General features: G+C 39.4%; 1 protein-coding gene across 2 annotated transcripts; it reads left to right on the top strand.

Moving 5' to 3' along the window:
• The first annotated feature begins 466 nt into the window (after window positions 1-466).
• Window positions 467-17,165, top strand: LOC133882512 (uncharacterized). Of its 2 annotated transcripts, none has more exons than XM_062321701.1 (3): window positions 467-692; window positions 1,148-1,202; window positions 15,654-17,165. In XM_062321701.1, the coding sequence occupies exon 3, from the start codon at window positions 15,667-15,669 to the stop codon at window positions 16,759-16,761; it is 1,095 nt and encodes a 364-aa protein (XP_062177685.1). In that variant the 5' UTR covers window positions 467-692; window positions 1,148-1,202; window positions 15,654-15,666; the 3' UTR covers window positions 16,762-17,165. The 2 variants fall into 2 exon arrangements, with proteins under 2 accessions (XP_062177685.1, XP_062177684.1); XM_062321700.1 differs by having other exon boundaries at window positions 469-692; window positions 1,148-1,206.
• The last annotated feature ends 3,128 nt before the right edge of the window (window positions 17,166-20,293 follow it).

Genomic DNA, 20,293 nt, shown 5'->3' with positions numbered 1-20,293 from the left:
CTGGTTATGTAGAGCTTTCATGCTGTGGTTTGTTTTCATGTTATGATTGAAATTGGTCTTTGTTTTATTTTTTTATTTTTAAAAAAGAAAGAAAAAAAGAAAAAAAAGAATACGTTTGCGTTTGCGTGTGAATCAAACAAATTGATGTAAAACTACTGAACTTAAAAAAAAAAAAAAAAAACACAAAAAAACACAAAAAAAATGTAAAAATACTGGTAACCATTTTCCAAACAAATCAGCGGAAGTGCTTTGAAGTTTTAACTTTTAAGAAGCGAATTAAGTCTGGCGTCGCGGATGCTAACACGTGAACCACAGTCACGCCTTCCTATTCCCGGCCAGGTTGAAGTTAAAGGCGGAACTGACGCCACCACGTGAAGCTACGTGAGCGTTGCGTGCACTCCCCTTAGTAGCGCGTGAAGCATTCCCCCATTCGCCTCACATCTCTGAACTAATCCCTCTTTTCTTTCTCCGTCTCTGATGTCACAGCCACAGAGAGAGAGAAAGAGAGAGAGAGTAGCGTAGCAATGACTCGACGAATCCGATAGAACTCTCTATACGTTTGCCCTCAGTTTCTTCGTCCGTGCTTTTCGTTTCGTGATAGAAAACCCTATTTCTCTCGCACTCGCACTCTCTCTGTCTCTGAATTCTCACGTCTTCGATGAGCGATTAACTATTCTGAACTGCAATTTCGGGTATTATGCTACACAGATTTCGTTTGGTAAAGGATTTCCTTTTGAAAATTTGCAAGATATGGGAATTGGGAAACCATTTTCTCGGCTGAGCTTGTCGTTCAGCGTTCTCAAGTTCTCATTTTTCCTTTAATTTTCCCTTGTCTTCCTGGCTCCCAAGCACGGGCAGTTTTCAACAACATTTTTTTTTTATTTAAATAATTTTGAACACCTTTACTTTTACTTTCACTCTTTATCTCTTTTATTTTTCTTTCAAATATTTAAAATAATACTAATTTGGATCTCAGATGGATATAGGTCCTGGCCATAAGCCATGTGCCCTCACATCTTAGCTTCGTATCATCGTTTATTATTTTATACATAAACTGTTCTTTTGCGTGATTCTTTGGCTATGCGCGTTTTCTATTCGGAAATTCGTATTATAGCCTCTGACTTTGCATTGTTTTTGGTATTATCAGACGCACTTTGGTCTTTGCAAATTGTTTGTGAATCTAGATTTCCTTCAACTGCGAGGCAGGTGAGGTTTCTTTTCTTTGCATGCTTCATTTGGCTGAATTCCTATCAAGTTTTAATTTTGATATCATTGTTGGATTTGCAGAATTACACTCGGAACTATGTTATTTTTGTAATTGTGCATTTCTTTCTCGAATTGGGTCAAATCAGGCATTAGCGCCTTGCTTTTTGCTTGATTCCCAGTTCTTACATTCTTGGACATGACAGCGTATATGCATAACGAGAAATAAAGACAAAAGAGAATAGAACATGGCTGCCTATTTTAACTATTGATTTATCCTTGTAATTGGTTATTTTACTTTGGATTCGTTGGTGGTGCTGCAATATATTTCTGCATAATAACAATCTCTCTCTCTCTCTCTCTCTCTCTCTCTCTCTCTCTCTCTCGTATGTGTGTGTATTTATAATATTTGAGTTCTTTCAACTGCTTGCTGGTAGATTTTTTCTGAATTTTTCTTTTGCCTCGGGTAATAACTCTCCAGACATTAATTTTTCTTTTCACATCTTGTTATCATTATCATTAATTTTTTTTGCAATTTTGGTTGTCTTTGAAATTGTATTTTACGCTTGGATAATTCATTTGAAAACTGGATTACTTGGTTCTCTTCGATATTGATGACTTTGGAGTTGCTATTTTTATAGTTTTTGATATTTTTGTTCAGGTTGATATCAGATTCTTCCCTCCTTGTATGTTTAAATGCTTATGAAACAACTGAGTTACTTTCTCTTGTAGTGAACCTAATCCGTCATGTTATAACCGAGTTTTAAGGATTGACATAGATTTAAGACACTTTTTTTAAAAAATAAAATAAAATAAAAAGGTAATTATAAATACAATATTTCAGTAAGTCTTTGAATGATCCAGAAACAAAATCTCTATGCCATCATCAAAAAGAGTCTCTATGACTTCATAATTTAATGGGTCTCTTGATTGGACATTTCACTTGGTATGGTTGGATAAAATAACGTGTTTGTTAGGTAGTCAGCTGAGACTCTATTATTGATCTGGTAGCGGGACAGGTCAATATGGAGGGAGCAACACTACTTACATTGTTCAGAGCTGAGCTTAGAGTATCCCGGACTTGGGAAATGTGAGGCAATTTGATGGTTTAAAGAGGGAATTAAGGTTTTAAGACTCATGTCTATTAGTTTGTTTGTTTTTTGGAGCAGGAAGATGCATGCCCTGGAATTTTGAAAGGTTAAATAGCAATTTTCTAATGCAAACGTAACATTGACCTGTGAAATTAGGAGGGAAGTGTGCGTTGCTAGGATGTTGAGAGATTTGGAGCCAAGTTACACTAGTGAGTGGATTTCTGGCCTCACGAAGTTTGGAATATCATGGGATGTTTGGGTGCATTGTTTTTCAAAAACAAATTCTATTGGTATTCGCAATTTTTCAAAAACAAATCATATTTTATCTTTTTTTTTTTTTTTTTTTTTTTTTTTTTTTTTTAATTTGTCTCGGGAAGTCAAACCATCCAAACATCTTTTTCAACTTTATTTTGCCTCGGAATTTGCGCAGTAAATTATAGTTGAATTTAGATTTCAAAAAATTGAATACCTAAACGTGCCATTACTTTCTAGAGAATGTTTTTCCATGTGTTTGTATGTTTATACGTGTAAAAGAGAGAATTGGATGGGCTTAAAGGGTTTGAGTTGGTTGTACATGTTCTTAGTAAGTGGGAGGTGGATTCCGTCTCCTTTTGCTTCCACGTTTTGTATTCCGCTAGAGCGGGCCAGGAGGGTGATGATAGCCTATGTTGGCAACCCGAAAAAAGAAGAGCTTTTGTGGTCAAATCTTTATATAAGGTCCTTCTCCCTAATGTTGCTTCCCCTTTTCCTTGGAAGAGCATTTGGAGGACTAAGGATCCTTTGAGGTGGGCTTTCTTTACGTGAACAGCTTCTTCCCTTGGGAAAACTATCACTTTGGATAATCTACGCAAGCGTTTCATCATAGTGATAGATTGGTGTTGTATATGTAAAAAGTGTTGAGAAACTCCGAATCATCTTCTTCTTCATTGTGATGCAGCTAGAGAGATGTGAATTATGGTTTTCCAGATGCTTGGGGTAGAGTGGGTTTCGCCTAAACGGGTGGTGGACCTTTTGGCGTGTTGGAATAGAAGGGTTGGCCGGAATGACAACATTATTGTTTGGAATGCAATACCTTCATTTTTATTCTGGTGCAATATGGGAGAAAGGAACACTCGAGGCTTCAATGGTCGAGAGAATGAACGTGGATCTATGGACTAGTTTTCTCAAATCCTTATTTAAGTGGAGCTCTGCTACCACCTTACCTCGTGTCTCTAGCTATGTTACCTATGTACATTTTTGTTCTTTTGTTTTTCCTTGCTCTTGATTTGTTAGGTATTTTATCTTATATACTTCCTGTGTACTAGTGTTGCGCCCTTTGTGCTTCAAATGAATTTCTTTTACTTATATAAAAGAAAAAAGTTCCTTGGTTGAAAGGTTTGCTAGCTGATTTTCGTGGGTATTGCTTGTAACACCCTAGTCTTATATTGAGAAGATGAGTAGTCCACATAGATTGGGTGGTTTATAAAGGCACTCAAGGGTGCTAGGAGAGTATGAAGAAGGCAGAAATCGTTAGCGAATTTGAAAGATCCACTCTCATGGAGGAAGTGAGTTGGAGGCAAAATTCTAGGATCTTGGGGCTCAAGGAGGGTAGTATTGTAATAAAAACGAAGAGGAAATGACCAAGTGTCCGTCCCTATTAGGTATCTTATTTCTAGAATATTATACTAGTTGTCCTCTCCTCTAGAATGATATAGGGCTCGTTTGGTAACGCTTGTTAGGGAGCTTTATGTTTTTTAGCAAAAAAGCAAAAGCTAATACAGGCAACTCAAAATGCAAAACACTCAAAATTAGTTTCACCTTTATGTTACAACACAATGAAAAAGCAAAAAGCACCTTTTAATTTTTTTTTCTTCCCAAACTAACCCATATTTTGCTTCTATAAATAGTAACATATGCTAAGGGCCAAAGTTGTACAAGGCTTCTCTCTTTTGTGAAAACCCTAATCTCGACATGTTGTCAAAGCTTAGAAGATTTTTGTAAAAAAATTCTTGTCCCTCATGTTGTCTTTTTCTTGCTTTCTTTCTCTTCTTCTACAACAATGTTGTCTACGGCTTAGGCCCAATATCTATGGTTGGACGCCGGTCATCACTATAGCAATTGAGATGCTGTCACCATTGACCTTATCAATGTGGTGGTTTTCGTCAATTGTTCATAGCGGTCAATAGTTGTGTGGTGGCCAAAAAAGTCTACAAGTTATTTGGTGAAATCCCTCGATTGCGGTGGCTTTTGGTTGTTTTTGATTAGTTATTTGTATTGTGATGGTAGTTGGCTGCGTCTATAAAGGTGGCTGGTTATTTCTTCAGTGGTTGTATTTGTCCATGGTTATGGTGGTTAGTGGTTGTCATTGATTATGTTTCGGTTGAGGTTGTGGTTGATTGTGTTTTGGTTGAGCTTGTGGGTGATTGTGGTCCTTGCTGGTGTCTATTAGTGTTTTCGTGGTGGTTATTGGCATCATCTGGTTGTCGGCAGTGAATCTCCAGTCGGATTCGAAGATGGAGGTCAGTGTTTGGCTTCAAGTGCCACTATCCCTCCTTCGGAGAACATGAATATCTCTTGACTCGGTATAATCCAATTCCTGGCCTACTTTATTCTAGTTTTACCTTTGGGCCTGCTCAGTCAAGTTTGACTCACGCTTCACTTCAATCCTTGATCAACTTCGGCTTATGTCCAAGTTTGGTCCAAGTAAACAAATCCATACTTTTTCGTAACAACTTAATCGGGTAAAACCCAAATTTGAATTGAATTGACCTAAATCTAAGTCGACCTGACATTGTGCATGTTGGAGTTTTCTTGTGTGTTTTGGATAGTGTAGGTGTTCCCCGACGAACTTTGGCTAGTGTTGGTGTTTGTTTTGGCAAACCTTGGCCGGTGTTGGACTTCAAGAAAGGGTACCTACTTGGTCAGTAGGTTGCTTGTCTCCATGTACTTAGCCCTAAAGTGCTTCAGCATGAAGCAACTTGGTAGTTGCTTTCTTAGCAGCGTACTCACTTAGAATAAGTTCCTCGTCATGAAGTAATCTACTTAAGTTAGGCTATAAATGGGTTATTAAATATCATTCTTGTTATAAGACTACCAGCTTACTTGGTTTAGTTCTTCAAAAAACCTCATTATTGAGATATGGGAAATGTGGGACTATTTTATTTTATTTATTTATTTATTTTTTTATTTATTTTTTTTTTACGTAATTTATTGTGCGGAAAAATGACCCTTAAGGAAACTTTCCTGGTTTTGTATGGCATTGCTCATGAGAAGGATGCGTTTGTTGCAGCTTACTTGGACTTTTCTAGTGATTCCATTAAGTGAGATGTTAGCTTTATTCGAGCAGCCCACAATTGGGAGGTGGATGTGTTGGCTTCTTTCTACACTTTGTTGTATTCCCTTAGAGTGAGAAGGGAAGGAGAAGACAAGCTTTGGTGTGCCCCTTCTCACAAAGGGGAGTTTGATGTTAGATCTTTCTATAGAGTCCTTGTTTGTAAAGATGACGTTCCTTTCCCCTGGAAGAGTATTTAGCGACCAAGGCTCCTTTGAAAGTTGCTTTTTTTGCATGGTCGGCGGCTCTAGGAAAGATTCTTACCATGGAAAATCTTAGGAAGAGGCATGTCATCGTGGTTGATAAGTGCTACATGTGCAAAAGGAATAGGGAGTTTGTGGACCATATTTTTCACCATTGTGAAGTCGCTTGCACCTTATGGAATGCTATTTTCAGCTGCTTTGGGTTGTCTTGGATTATGTCTCATAGGGTGATTGATTTGTTTGCTTGTTGGTGGAGGGTGGGCGCTCTCAGAATGCTGTTGTGTGGAAGATGGTGCATTTTTCTGCCTTTTCTGGTGCTTGTGGAGGGAACGAAATGATAGAAATTTTGAGGATCAAGAAAGGATCTTAGAGGAGCAAGACCTTTTATTCTCTTTTTTCTTGGACAACTACGTGTTTCGCTTCTTTAGTGATTAGCTTTAACGATTTTCTTGTTCTTTTTTCTTCTCCTAATTAAGCGTTTCTCTTGTATACTTCTTGTGTACCTGGGTTGCGCTTTTCACTTTTAATAATAATTTGCTTACTTATATAAAAGAAAAAAAAAAGTGATTTTTTGTCCCCAAGGAGAGGGTGAAGGGGAGATTTGAACTAGTGACCTCTGCTTTATGAGGTGTGGTCCCCAACCGATTGAGCTGCTTTTCTGAGGTTGTAAATAAGGTTGTAACTATATCATTTATCAAGGAGATTCTGAAGAGTTTTCAGCCATCATTTAGTTTCATTATTAGCTAGAAAAGAGAATTTGAAGAACAGTTCTGCAGCTTACTGGCTCTTGAAATTCCTTGAGTTCCTAAATCAAGAAGTAAGGTGGTTCTGGAAGTGAGGTGCCCTATGGAATACCATTTTCAGCCTTGTAGAGTTGGTTTGGGTTATGCCTAATCAAGTAGTAGACCTTTTCACTTTCTGGAAAGGTCAATGCTGTAGGTTTTGGGATGTGGCCATGTGGAAGATTGGTTCTGTCATGCCTTATGTGGTGTATTTGGAGATCTTTTACATAACTTATGTTTACATGTGAGGAAAAAAAAAGGAAGTGAGGTGCAACACTTCCAAACTATTTTCTCTTTATTTCTACACGACAGCTCATTTTACTACTCCTAGAAACTGTCCAGCATCAATTAAGTTGCTGTCCTTCTATGTCATCAGCTAGTAAAGCATTAGGTTTTGCCATAATTTTCTAAATTCATTGTGGATACTAAATGACTAGATTGACATATTTTGAGGAGATGAAGATGGTTCTCAGAAATAAATATTTTTCACTTTTCAGTATTATCTGTATAATCAAATGCTCAATATGTAACAAAGTAACTTGCTTGTAATTGGTTTGCTTGGTTGGAGATTGACTTGAGACTGAACAGTTGTTTCATTATCATCGATGTGCTGCCTCCAATGAAAATATGCAAGCAATATCATGTTGACTTCCTACCATATGCTGAAGAAGCTCTCGAGAATGGGCTGATTCTAGTATTGCAACATTTCAACCCCGAGTTTTATCCAACTTAGAGAAAGCAATGTGGAAAGAGAGAATTCTGTGAATTAAGGTTGATTTTAGTACTTGGACGACAAAGCTCTTTTAACATTTTGTAATTCGGTGATCAGAATCTCTTGTCTCCCTTTAAAAAAAAACCCTTAGCCTTTTTTGAGATCGTCTAGTGAGGAGGGAGGTGAGGCTCTCCTCCCTCCCTCCTCCACTTCCGATACCCTTCCGGTCTAGGTTCTCAAGTGTTCTTTCTTCTTCTTTTTGGTCTTTTAGTTTTGGGATTCTCTTCTTCTTGGGTGTAGATCTACGGTAATTGGGTCATCTTCTCCGTACACACGCCTCGCCCGAGGCCTCGCCGGCTTGTTCTAGTCTTAGCCATCGACGTCGCTTAAGTGGGTGGCTGCCGCGCCGGTGTGCGTGGTTGTTGGGTTCTTTTGCATCTTGGGTTGTAGATCTATGGTGTTTGGGACCTCCTCTCCGTGCATGTGCCTCATCGGGGGACTCTCTGTCGTGGTCCAGCTCTTCTCCGCAGTCAGCGCAGTTGTGGGTGGCTGCCACGCGCCGTTCTGGCACGTGTGGCTGAGGGGGTGTCTGAAGCTTTGGGAGTTAGATCTACAGTGTTTGGCACCTTTTTACCGCGCACGTGCCTCTCTGTAGCTTCTCTGGCTGTTTCCGCGTCTTTCCGCTGGCTTCTCCAGCTGAGCTTGCGCCACTCCGGCGCGTGAGGCGCCACGCGGCACCGCCTTTTTTTTTTTTTCCTGTACGACTGGCTTTTTCTTTGCATTTTGGGTTTGCTTTTTAATTCGGCTTCCATTGGCTCGGGTTTTGGGTGTCTCACGTGGGTTTTGGGGGGTTTGTTGGGTTGGGGTGCTTTTGGGATAGGTTTGGGTGTTTGACGGGGGCTTCAACTGTTTTTTGGGTTTTGGGTGTTTGCTGTTTTTGGGTTCTTGCTCCTTGTGGGTTTCAGGTTTTAGGGTAGGTCCTTGTGGGTTTGTTTGGGCTTTTCTTTTGTTGCTTTGAGTGCTCTTTGTGGGTTTTGTGCTTTAGGGCTTAGGTCTCAGTGGGCTTGTTTGGGTTTCTTTTTGTGGGCATGTTTGGGTTTGATGGCTTTTAAGGGTGCTTCGCCATGAAACAATTACTAGTTTCTTAGTCAGCAGCTTACTTGCTTAGTCAGCAGCTTACTTGCTTAGTCTTTTAGTTAGTTTCTTGTGGTTTTTATGAAACATAGGTTTTTTTTTTTGGTAATATTGAGTATCAAGAAAAGCCAGTGCTTAGTCAATGGCTTGATCATCATCACTGATACGGACAGAATTCTAGAGCTTACGTGGCAGTATCGAAGCGCCAAGTCGGCAGAGAATAAGGAGTATAATTTCCATATTTTATTTCCCTAAATGTTTTAGCTAATAAGGAATGTATTTCTTTTCTAGTTAATTTTCTTGCATGATGTAATGACGGCTAAACCTAATGGTTATGTCTTATGACCTAGCCATCTTCTATATAAATATAACGTTAATGAATAAAATATTATGCTGAATTATTATCAAACCTAGAACTTTTGTTGGTATCTTGGAGGTCACGGCTCCTTCGAAGTAGCCATTAGAGATCATGGCTCTCTCGAAGTAGCTCATATCCCTTTTCCTTTGTTCTTTTACTATTTGGTCGCATCAAGTGGTATCAGAGCCGAGGTTGATTGTTTTTTACAACAATCTCCGATCCATACCATCACCATGTCTTTCCAAATTTTTGTAAATGCAGAGCAGTAAGCAAGGCTAGAAAAGATGTGGTCAGAATTCCTCACGTGGAAAGATGAATGTAGCAAACGAATGGAGGAGCACATGAGAAGAATTAAAAGTTCCTCTCCACCACGCACCTCTCCAGCAAGCCAATCCTTGCCCATAACACCTACCTCATCGGCTGCCACCGTCACATAAAAAGAGGAAGAAAAGAGCAGTTGAAGCAACAAAAATCCATTCACATCGGCCTCCCACCAAACCACTGTTGACCGGTTGTAGATCAGCCCACCTCAGCCGCAAATTTAGAAAGCACTGGACCGAACCTTCCAAACGCGCCATCATCAACTCACGTCGTGCCTCCACACCTTGGGGAGTCGCTCGTGTTCACTGTGGTGTGAGAGAGATAAAGAATAGAGCTTTTGTTTGGCTTTGGGTCCCGAAAATATATATATATATATATATATATATTTTTTTTTTTTTTTTTTGATAAGTAATTTAAAATTCAATAAAAAAGCGCAGAGGGGCGCAACCCTAATACACGGGAAGTATACAAGAGAGCCCCTAAACAGGAGGAACAACTAATAAATTAAGAAAGTCTACAAAAGTAGAAACACCTAGGTGGCAAAGATGGGGAGCTATCCATAGATATAACGTGTTAAGAAGACGCTTCCTTAAAACCACCATTACCGTCTCGACATCTTCAAAAAGCCTCGCATTCCGCTCCCTCCAAATGCTCCACAAAACACAGTGAGGAACTAAACGCCAAACATTTTTTGCTAGGCCATGCCCTCGAAAAGCACCCCAAGTAGTCAACAAACCCATCACCGATTGTGGCATGACCCATTCAACTCCAAACAAAGAAAACACAAAACTCCAAAGCTCACGGGCGGTGTCGCAATGAAGTAACAGATGATCAATAGACTCCCCCTTCTTTTTACACATACAACACCACTCAATAACCACAATATTCCTCTTTCGTAGATTGTCATGAGTCAAAATTTTTCCTAAAGCTGCAGTCCAAACAAAGAACGCCACCCTTGTCGGAGCCTTAGCACACCATATCTTCTTCCACGGGAATGATGGACCTTCTTTCCGACTAAGTGCTTCATAATATGACCTTACTTCAAAATAGCTCCTTGAAGAGAGGTTCCAAACTAACTTGTCACCCTCTCCTTGTCGAATCGGAGTGGAGTACAACCGCTCGAAGAAAGAGAGCACCATCTCCAACTCCCAGTCCTGTAATTGCCGCGTAAAGAGAACATTCCAATGAATATTGCCATTATGAACAGCCATATTATCTACCACCATAGCCGCTTTGTTCCTCACAAGACTATACAGAACTGGAAAACAAAGCTTCAAAGAAATCTCCCCACACCACCGATCATGCCAGAAACTGATATATGAGCCATCCCCTACCACACACCGAACATAATTACAAAACTTCTCCCACCCTTTCCTAATATATTTCCAAACCCCTACTCCATAGGAACCCGACACCTCAATAGAGCACCACCCACCCTTTAGGCTCCCAAATTTGGCGTCAATCACCAAACGCCATAGAGCCTCTCTCTCCCTACCATATCTCCACAACCATTTACCTAAAAGAGCTTGGTTAAACATGGAAAGATTGTGAACTCCCAATCCACCTGAATGCAACGGAGTACAAATCCTGTTCCATTTCACTAAATGAAATTTGGCCTCATCCCCTATGCCACCCCATAGGAAATCCCTCTGGATTTTTTCAAGACGATTAGCCACCCTCAAAGGAATAGGGAACAGCGACAAGAGATACGTGGGGATATTGGACAGCGTGCTCTTAATAAGAGTCAACCGACCGCCCTTTGACAAATACATACGCTTCCAACCAGCCAGCTTCCTTTCCATTTTCTCAATCACCCCTTTCCAAGTACGAACGGACTTGTAAGAGGCACCCAAAGGCATACCCAAATTTGTCATAGGAAGCGATCCAACCCTACAACCCATAAGATGGGCCAACCCTTCAACATCCTCCACCTCACCAATAGGAACAATTTCTGACTTTCCTAAATTAATCCTTAATCCCGAAACTGCCTCAAAACAAAGGAAAATGCACCTCAGATGTCGAATCTGTTCTTCTTCCGCTCCACAAAAAATCAACGTATCATCAGCAAACAATAAATGATTCACTACTATTGCCTCTGACTCACTATGTCCCACAGTAAAGCCTGTCATCGAACCCTGCTCCATCGCAGCAGCCAACATCCGACTCAAAGCCTCCATAACCACCACAAATAATAAAGGCGACAAAGGATCACCTTGTCGCAACCCGCGAGAGCTAGTAAAGAAACCCGTCGGAGTTCCATTGACAAGGATGGAGAATCTCACCGTAGAGATACAAAAACGAATCCAAGCTCTCCATTTCTCCCCAAAGCCACAACGTTGTAATAAGTAGAGTAAGAAGTCCCAATTCACATGATCATAGGCCTTTTCCAGATCCAGCTTACACAGCAACCCAGACTCCCCTGAACGGATTTGACTATCCACACATTCATTAGCAATAAGCACTGAATCCAAAATTTGTCGACCACCAATGAACGCATTTTGGGTGTTTGAGATAATCTTACCCAACACTGATTTAAACCTGTTCGCAAGGACTTTGGAAATAATCTTATAAATTCCCCCAATAAGACTGATAGGCCGAAAATCACTCACATCCACAGCATCATTCTTCTTTGGAATCAGAGAGACAAAAGTAGCATTAAAACTCTTTTCAAACTTGCCTCGAGAGTGAAAATCTGCAAAAACAGCCATAATGTCATGCTTTAAGATATCCCAACACTTCTGAAAAAAAGCCATAGTGAAACCGTCGGGGCCCGAAGCCTTATCTCCATTGAAATCTCTGATGACCTCCCACACCTCCTTCTCCTCAAACCCTCTCTCTATCCAGCTACTCTCATCTTCATCAATTGAAAGAAAAGAAAGGCCCTCTACCCTTGGCCGCCAAGAAGAATTCTCAACATACAGGTTTTTGAAAAATTGAACTATATGCTCCTGAATTTCCTTTGGGTCTTTGGAGATTTCACCATCTATACTTATAGAATCCACTTGATTAAATTTGCGACGCGAGTTGGCCATCCTGTGAAAAAATTTTGTGTTCTTGTCCCCCTCCTTCAACCACAAAGCTCTGGATTTCTGTCTCCAAATTATTTCCTCACACAGAAGAGTTTTCTCCAGCTCTCTAGACATATCTATCTTGCGAACCTTCTCTTCCTCCTCTAGGCCTCGGTCTTCATCAACTGCATCCAGCTCACAAATGCCCTCCAATAATTCCTTCTTCTTCTTCCCTATATCACCAAACACTTCAGCATTCCATTTCTTCAAGTCCGTCTTCAATGCCTTCAGTTTAAACGCCAAAATGTGACTTGGAGAACCCGAACACTCATAAGACAACCACCACTTATTGATTTGCTCAACAAAGCCCTCATAATTCAGCCACATGTTCTCAAATTTAAAAGACCTTTTTCCTCCTCTTGGTGCCCCACAATCCAAAAACAAAGGGAAGTGATCGGACAGAAGTCTTGGAAGCCTCCTTTGGACTACTTCGGGGTAGTGTTCCTCCCACTCCACAGAAATTAAGAATCTATCAATTCTAGACCATGTGTGGTTATTCGACCATGTAAATTGGCCATCTTGAAGAGGTAGATCCACCAAGTTCTGCATGAAGATGAAGTCTGAAAATTCTTCCATAGCAGCTGAGAAACTGGCCATGCTCGACCTCTCACTCGGAAAACGAACAACATTAAAATCTCCCCCAATACACCACGGCACCTCCCAACAATTCATCAATCCAGCTAACTCAATCCATAAATCCCTCCTATCCCTGTCATCATTAGGGCCATAAACCCCCCCAAACGCCCAAGAAACATTATCACCAATGTTGCGGAAAGAACAAGCAACCGTATATCTACCTATACATTCCTCCAATTTCTCCACCACTCTCCTATCCCACATAAGTAAGATCCCACCCGATGCTCCATTGGCTCCCAAATAACACCAATCAACCTGATTACACCCCCATAAACTCCGCACCACCTCCCTTGAGATTATTGCCATCTTAGTCTCCACCAAACAAACAATATCCGCCCTCCATTCTCTTAGAAGCCCTCTAATTTCTACTCTTTTTTTCATCTCATTAATCCCTCTAACATTCCACGAAATTAGTTTAGGCATCATAATTGCATACAGAACCCCTTCCTTTGTTGCGACCTCTAGCCGATAGAGCCCCTTTCTTCTCATAATTCAAGGACCAAGCCAACCTGTTTAGTTCTCTCTTCCCTTTTGCCTCTTTGTTCATATTGATGGGAAAAGAAGATTACATGAACCCAACAACTATAAGAAAGAGACACGAACCAGTAACAAGAAAGCCAAGCTTTGGGATGCATCTCGCTGTAAGAAGTCTGTAGGTGTTGAGTGCAATTGCGCCCTGGAACTTTCCCTTGGCTATGATTACTCGAAAGGTTGGTCCTGCACTTGCATGTGGTTGTACGGTAGTCATAAAACCCTCTGAAATTGCGCCTCTCACAGCTTTAGTAGCAGCTGAGCTCTCTCTTCAGGCTGGAATAACCCTGGGCATTGTCAACGTGGTTATGGGAAACGCTTCTGATATAGGGGATTCTTTTTACTTGCGAGTACACAGGTAAGAAAGATCACAATCACAGGCTCAACAGCAGTTGGAAAGAAGAAGATGGCAGGTGCTGCTGGGACTGTTTAAAAGGTATCTCTCGAAATAGATTTTGATGATGCAGACCTGGATGTGGCAGTAAAAGGAGCTCTTGCAGCAAAGTTCCGCAACAGTGGACAGGCATGCGTTTGTGCAAATAGAGTTCTTGTGCAAGAAGGTAAAAGGTTGGAAGGGCAGGGAGTATTTTTGCAAAACTGGAACTCTTCCTTGGGGACAAGGAAGTTAGGGGGGAGGGATGATAGGGACAGAATTCTAGAGCTAACGTGGTAGTACACGTGGCAGTATCAAAGCCCCAAGTCGGCAGAGAATAAGGAGTATAATCTCCATATTTTATTTCCCTAAATGTTTTAACTAATAAGGAATGTATTTCCACTAGTTTATTTCTTTCCTAGATAATTTTCCTACATGATGTAATGACGGCTAGACCTAATGGTTATGTCTTATGACCTAGCCGTCTTCTATATAATCCTAATGAATAAAATATCATGCTGAATTATTATCAAACCTAAAACCTTTGTTGGTTTTTTGGAAGTCACGGCTTCCTCGAAGTAGCTAATGGAGATCATGGCTCTATCGAAGTAGCCCATATCCATTTTCCTTTGTTCTTTTACTATTTGATTGCATCAATCACTTATTGTAATATGAGATATCTCTAGGTGGGTTTCAGGTACAATTTACATGTTTGTGCATTAGAATAGGTACTGAGATAATCTTATTTAGTTATTAGTTCATGGTCTTTTCGGAATAATCTTACTTTTTCTTTTTTGTCATGCCACCTACTCTAGTGGGGGTTTTGACAGCCTCATATTTCTGGAGCATATAAACATGATATCAAAAGAATACTGGTATTATGGTTGGTGCTTTGTGTGCAAGAACTATGGAAGTGTAGCCATGCTAAATATGTTCGCCCTAAACGTCTTTAAGTAAGTGTAGTAATCTTTACTTCAATCAAGGCTAATATGGTTGAGTTCGAAAGAGCAAGTAGATTCTGACCACCTGGTTTGCCTTTCCTTGTGACTTTAATAATAAACTGAATTTCAGGTGCATTCCTCTTGTGAGCACTTATATGTGACTAATTGCAATAGTTATATCCTACATCTGGTACAAAATGTACTTTTTCTGGCTGTAGCCTTGTAGCGGACACTGTAGTAAAGAGAAATAGCATCATTGGCCCAAACAATTGAGGATAGACACTCTTAATATGTTAGCTTTCTCTCAGAAAATTTTCACATGCTGCGGCCAAAATATAATAGTTAAAGAAAAGTGTCCCACAGGCTCTGCTGGGGATGGTAGCTAATACCATATGGTCCTTTGCTCTTGTATTTTTGGTGATGCCTTGTTTGATTGATTAAGAATTTTGGTGCTCATATTTCTCTTTATTGGATGAACAGATCATTACAAAAAGAAAGGCTTGGCAAAAATTATAATTTCTGATAGCGCTCATATTAATTTTAAAGATGAATTACTAAGATACACGGTCCAACTGGATTGCAACCTTTACAAAGAGAAGTGAAGATTTCACATATGACATGTAGAAGTGTGTTATGAGGAAGATTTACTGCTGGTGTCTGACCTTTGCGTGGAACAAAAGTTAAATTGAATTATTTTTCTGTAAATCTATTAATGATTGCTCTGTGTATATTGCTTTGTTACAATTGGTGGGTAAGATTCTCAAGTAACTGTTTTTCAATAAATAATCAGGCTGCATTTTAACTTATGTTCTGCTTCATTGTCATGGGATAGAACAGTGGTGATTAAAGCAGATTGACATGCAGCAACAGTTTTGATCAATTCTACCAATTCGGTGTGGAAATTCCTGAGTTTTATTTATTTTTCAGATAAAGAATTTTGCTGACAATGTGGCAACTTTATGTTCATATATGCTGCAATATGGTTTTCAGGTACAGACTGGAAATGGTGAACGGTAGCCGAGGACGACGCAGGATGGCTTCCCGACAATCAAGGGTAGCTCCATATCGACTGCCTTCTTATAACTCGGATGTTTCAGTGGACTTGTACCCTAAGAAATGCTCCAAGGCTTTGGATAAAAAGGACTGGGAAGATGTGACATGTTCTGTATGCATGGAGTGCCCTCACAATGCTGTTCTTCTCCTCTGTTCCTCTCATGACAAAGGTTGTCGTCCTTACATGTGTGGAACTAGCTTTCGGTACTCCAACTGCCTTGACCAGTACAAGAAAGCGTATACTAAAGTAATCTCATCGAATGATGGACAAGATGTGCATGGCTCTGTCAATAATCCCATTCTGGTACCAGATTCCAGTGGGCCTGTTGAGAGGTGTGAAGTCGCCGAGCTTGCCTGTCCCCTTTGCAGGGGCCAGGTTAAAGGTTGGACTGTGGTTGAACCTGCACGAGAATATCTAAATGCAAAAAAGAGAAGCTGCATGCAGGATAACTGCACATTTATTGGAAATTACAAGGAGCTGAGGAAGCATGTAAGGGCAGAGCACCCCTCTGCACGGCCACGCGAAGTGGATCCCACGCTTGAACAGAAATGGAGACGGCTTGAGCGGGAGCGGGAGCATGATGATGTGATCAGCACAATAAGGTCAACAATGCCAGGGGCAATGGTTTTTGGAGATTATGTAATAGAAAGTAATCATAATGGGTTTGATACAGATGAAGAGGATGGGGCTTTTGATGTAAATGCTGCAGAGAGGAATGGGGGCTTTGAGGTGGGCTTCGATAGTAATCTGGTGAATGTCTTTCTTCTGTTGCACACATTTGGACCGTCAGGGAATGACCTTAGTAGACGGCTGAGGCAGCCTGAGAGGAACTTTCACCATGGATCAGATCAGAATGGTGTTGGCATTCACCATACATCTCCTGTGGGTGGGTTAGTTTCCTCTGATCAAGATGACAATAATAACAGCGATGATAATGATGGTGGTGGGTCACTGGTTAGCCGCCTCCGCCGACATGGCAGAGTATTGTTGGGACGATCAGGCAGGAGACGCAGACGTAGAGAAGGCGTAATGGGTCAGAGGTAGATATAAAAAAAAAAAAAAAAAAAAAAAAAAATGGTACTGGCAAAAGGAGGGAGGAGTGGGGAAAAGTTGCTTAGGTATATAGTTTTTCAGTAGGGGAAAAGAAATTAGAAAATAACATTGAGGATTTGACTTTGTCACATAAATGCATTGAGCCATTAATTACTTTTCATTAGTATTGTGCCGTAGATTAGCCAGGATGATGAAAGGTGGAAAGATGGCTTTGTTTCTTTCCCTGTTGTGTAATTCTTTTTAGATGTAATTTCCTAATTCAATCCTCCTCTCGTTTTCAATTACGGTCATCTCCCAAGGTGACATTTATCTATGTAAAAACATGTGATTTGCTTCCATCACCAACCGACATTGTTTTGAATGTCATGCAATGAATCCAATTGCAATTTGCAACATGAATATTTTACCCTTTGATGTGGGTTGATAATGATTATTGGCAATGCTCTTTTATTTATTTGTTGTCCTTAATTTATGACCAATTACATTACAAAAACACTAAACTCTTGACGCTTGATATAAGAGCAGCAAGCAACAGGTTGGTTCTCCCTCTGGAAGATTATGGATAGAAAAGGGTAATCACGAGTCAAAATGCATGAACATCAACAATAATCCCCTTCCATTCATTACATAATTTTGATACCGTTTACCAAGTCTCCTCAAGCCTCTCAAGGCCCACTCAAGCCCAACATAGCCCATTACCCTTGGACTTGGAAGGATCCATTCACCCTCGGGATGGGATGCAGTCGGCAGGTCAACTCTAAGCTTGGTGAGTCATCCCACCCTCGAAGACGGCTTGTCTGACATACACCTCACTAACGGTTAACAGGCCTGATCGACTAAGTCACCTCACAAACGGATGCACGAAAGGACCATAAAAGGAAAAGCATCTCAGGTATCTCCTAATCATGACCTTACTTGTTTAAACCTGGCTCAATAAGGGATGGATCTCGATATCAACCTTCCCTAAGGTGGGAAACAGGCCAATTATTATACTGGGCTAAATAGACTTTTATTTGGTTAGGGAAGTCGTTTTCCCCCTCTCACCCCCTCTAGCTCTGCCTTTGCAAATGATAGTGATTTATTTTGCCTAACATTGCCACTTCTTATATGAAAAGTTACCTCTATTTGTTTAATATCAGATCAAATCATTTCTAAACATTTAAATTATTAATTTTCACTTTCTCATCTCTTGTAAAAGACTCTTTAACCTATTTCCAAATTAATGAAATCAAATGGGAAAAATACAATTTAGCCTATCAAATACCACTTTTTTTTCGGATGACCCCTCAAACTACCAATGCTTGCACTCTGACCCCCTAAACTACTAAAACCTTTGAAAAATGCCAATTTTGACGAAATATCCTCTTAATAAACCTGCTGCATTTCATTTTTCAATTCAAAAAAAATTTAATTTAATTTTTTTTAAATAAAAAACTAAAAAAAACTATATATATATATATATATATATATATATATATATTTTTTTTAAAAAAAAATGTTGTGATCGACCGGAAGACGTACTGCTTCTTTCCAGCATCGTCGTTAGGCACGATGCACGCATGTAGCTCGGCAAACTCATCCCCGCCTCTCCGAACGCGGACATGGCTAATTTTCTATCCTTCAATGTCTATGATATTGATCTTTCGAAGGTTATGAATGATTCAAATCTGAATTTTGTTTGTTACAAACGACAAGCAACTCTATCATCATTGTGGTAGACTTCGATCGGTTTCTGATAGAGAAATCAATGGCTGTGAGCTTGTTCATTGATGTTTATATCTATTTTCCTCTCTATGATTTTTTGGCATTCAAAATGTTGGCCAATAGCTACCTGGGGCTCAAAGATCACAAGCTTTTTTCTTAGGTAGAGGATATTTTCCAGAACAGGGCGAGCTTGAGCTCAAGCGAGATTAGCAAGTTGATGATTGGGAATCAGAACTCAACGAGCCGGACTATAAAATCGGTCATCACGGCGTTGCAAACGGGCGGTGACCGGAGGGGTGTCGGGATGATTGAGTCGCGGTTAGGAAATAACGCCACCCCAAACACCCATATTTAAAAGAAAAAAAAAATTAGTTTTTTTAATTTTTTTAATATTTGTTTTATTATATTATTATTTTTAATTGAAAAATGACAAGTGAGAGGAGTATTATGAGAATATTTCGCCAAAATTAGTCTTTTTCTAAGGTTTTGGTAGTTTGAGAGGTCAAAGTGCAAGCCTTGATAGTTTGAGAGGCCATCTGAAAAAATGATGGTAATTTGGGGGGCTAAATTATATTTTTTTCCCAATCAAATGATATAGTATATATACGGACAAGATTGGAGCATATTTTTTTTTTTTAAAATATCATTTGAATTATTATTTTTCACTTTCTCTTTCTTTTACATAAGAATATATAATAATTATTAAATATCCTAAATTATTGCAAAATTTCACCAACATAGTTTGAAATGATAGAACCCCATGTGCGTGTCATGATGTTCGATTGATCAAACCATTTGGATTTATGTAGTATAGTGGCAAACTACCTAGTTATAATAACTAGTACAGATTACTAAGAAAGAGGTACCCAAAGAAGAATCGAGATCCCCAAATTGTTAGCAAATCAACATGGTGCTTAGGGATGTAAATTAACCGGTTCGTTCGACAATCCGCTCAATTTAGCAGGTTCCAAATTCGAGCTCAATATTGCAGAAACTCGATCGTTATTGTAGAAACCCGCTTGATTAATAAGTGATACATACCTGACTCGCTCAACAAAACTCGATAGGGGCTCGCGAGCTCAGCTCGTTTAAAGCTCGACCGGCTCGTTAGCTCGTTCATATCTTACATACATATTAGTAAAAATAGAATAATATATATAGTATTACATATTAATTATAATACTTTGATAACAATATTTAGTATGTTAAATTAACATATTAAGTTATTATTAATAGTTAGTATATAACAATATAACAATATTAAATAGTATATATATATATCCCATCACATATGGTTAACAATAGTTATATATTATACTTATATTATAGTTGCTTAGTTTTATAGAATATATTTGACTTACTATTTGTTCACATTATACATATACCATAGTTTATACTCTCTAATTATATATAATAACATATTGTTAATTTGTTACTTATAAACTATAGTTATGTACTATATTTTATAATATGCCTTATATAGTTACATATTATATATTTATGTTATTAATAAATGCATAGAGGTTGTTCATAAACTTGAGCTTAAATTCTGTTTTGATCACTCATTGAAAAAATTTAATAGTCTATCTCAAGCTCTAGTTGAGCTGAGCTTGTCGAGTAACCCGACTCGGCTCGAATGTCATTTTCAACGAACTCGAACTTAAGCTCGAGCTCACCCAAATTTTAAACGAGCTGATCTTGAACATGCAATTTATAACTCGGCTCGAATTCGAACTCGATTATTTAGGCTCGACTCATAAACGAACCAGTCTTGAAATCTTCAAACTCGACTCGGCTAGATTCGATTACACCCCTAATG

The sequence above is a fragment of the Alnus glutinosa genome, chromosome 11 (assembly GCF_958979055.1).
Source record: "Alnus glutinosa chromosome 11, dhAlnGlut1.1, whole genome shotgun sequence".
Taxonomy (NCBI): domain Eukaryota; kingdom Viridiplantae; phylum Streptophyta; class Magnoliopsida; order Fagales; family Betulaceae; genus Alnus; species Alnus glutinosa.
This window is presented reverse-complemented; position numbering and strand designations above follow the sequence as displayed.

Excerpts from the sequence above, each read along its gene's own strand:
- LOC133882512 (XM_062321701.1), top strand. The coding sequence starts at position 15,667 with ATGGTGAACGGTAGCCGAGGACGACGCAGGATGGCTTCCCGACAATCA.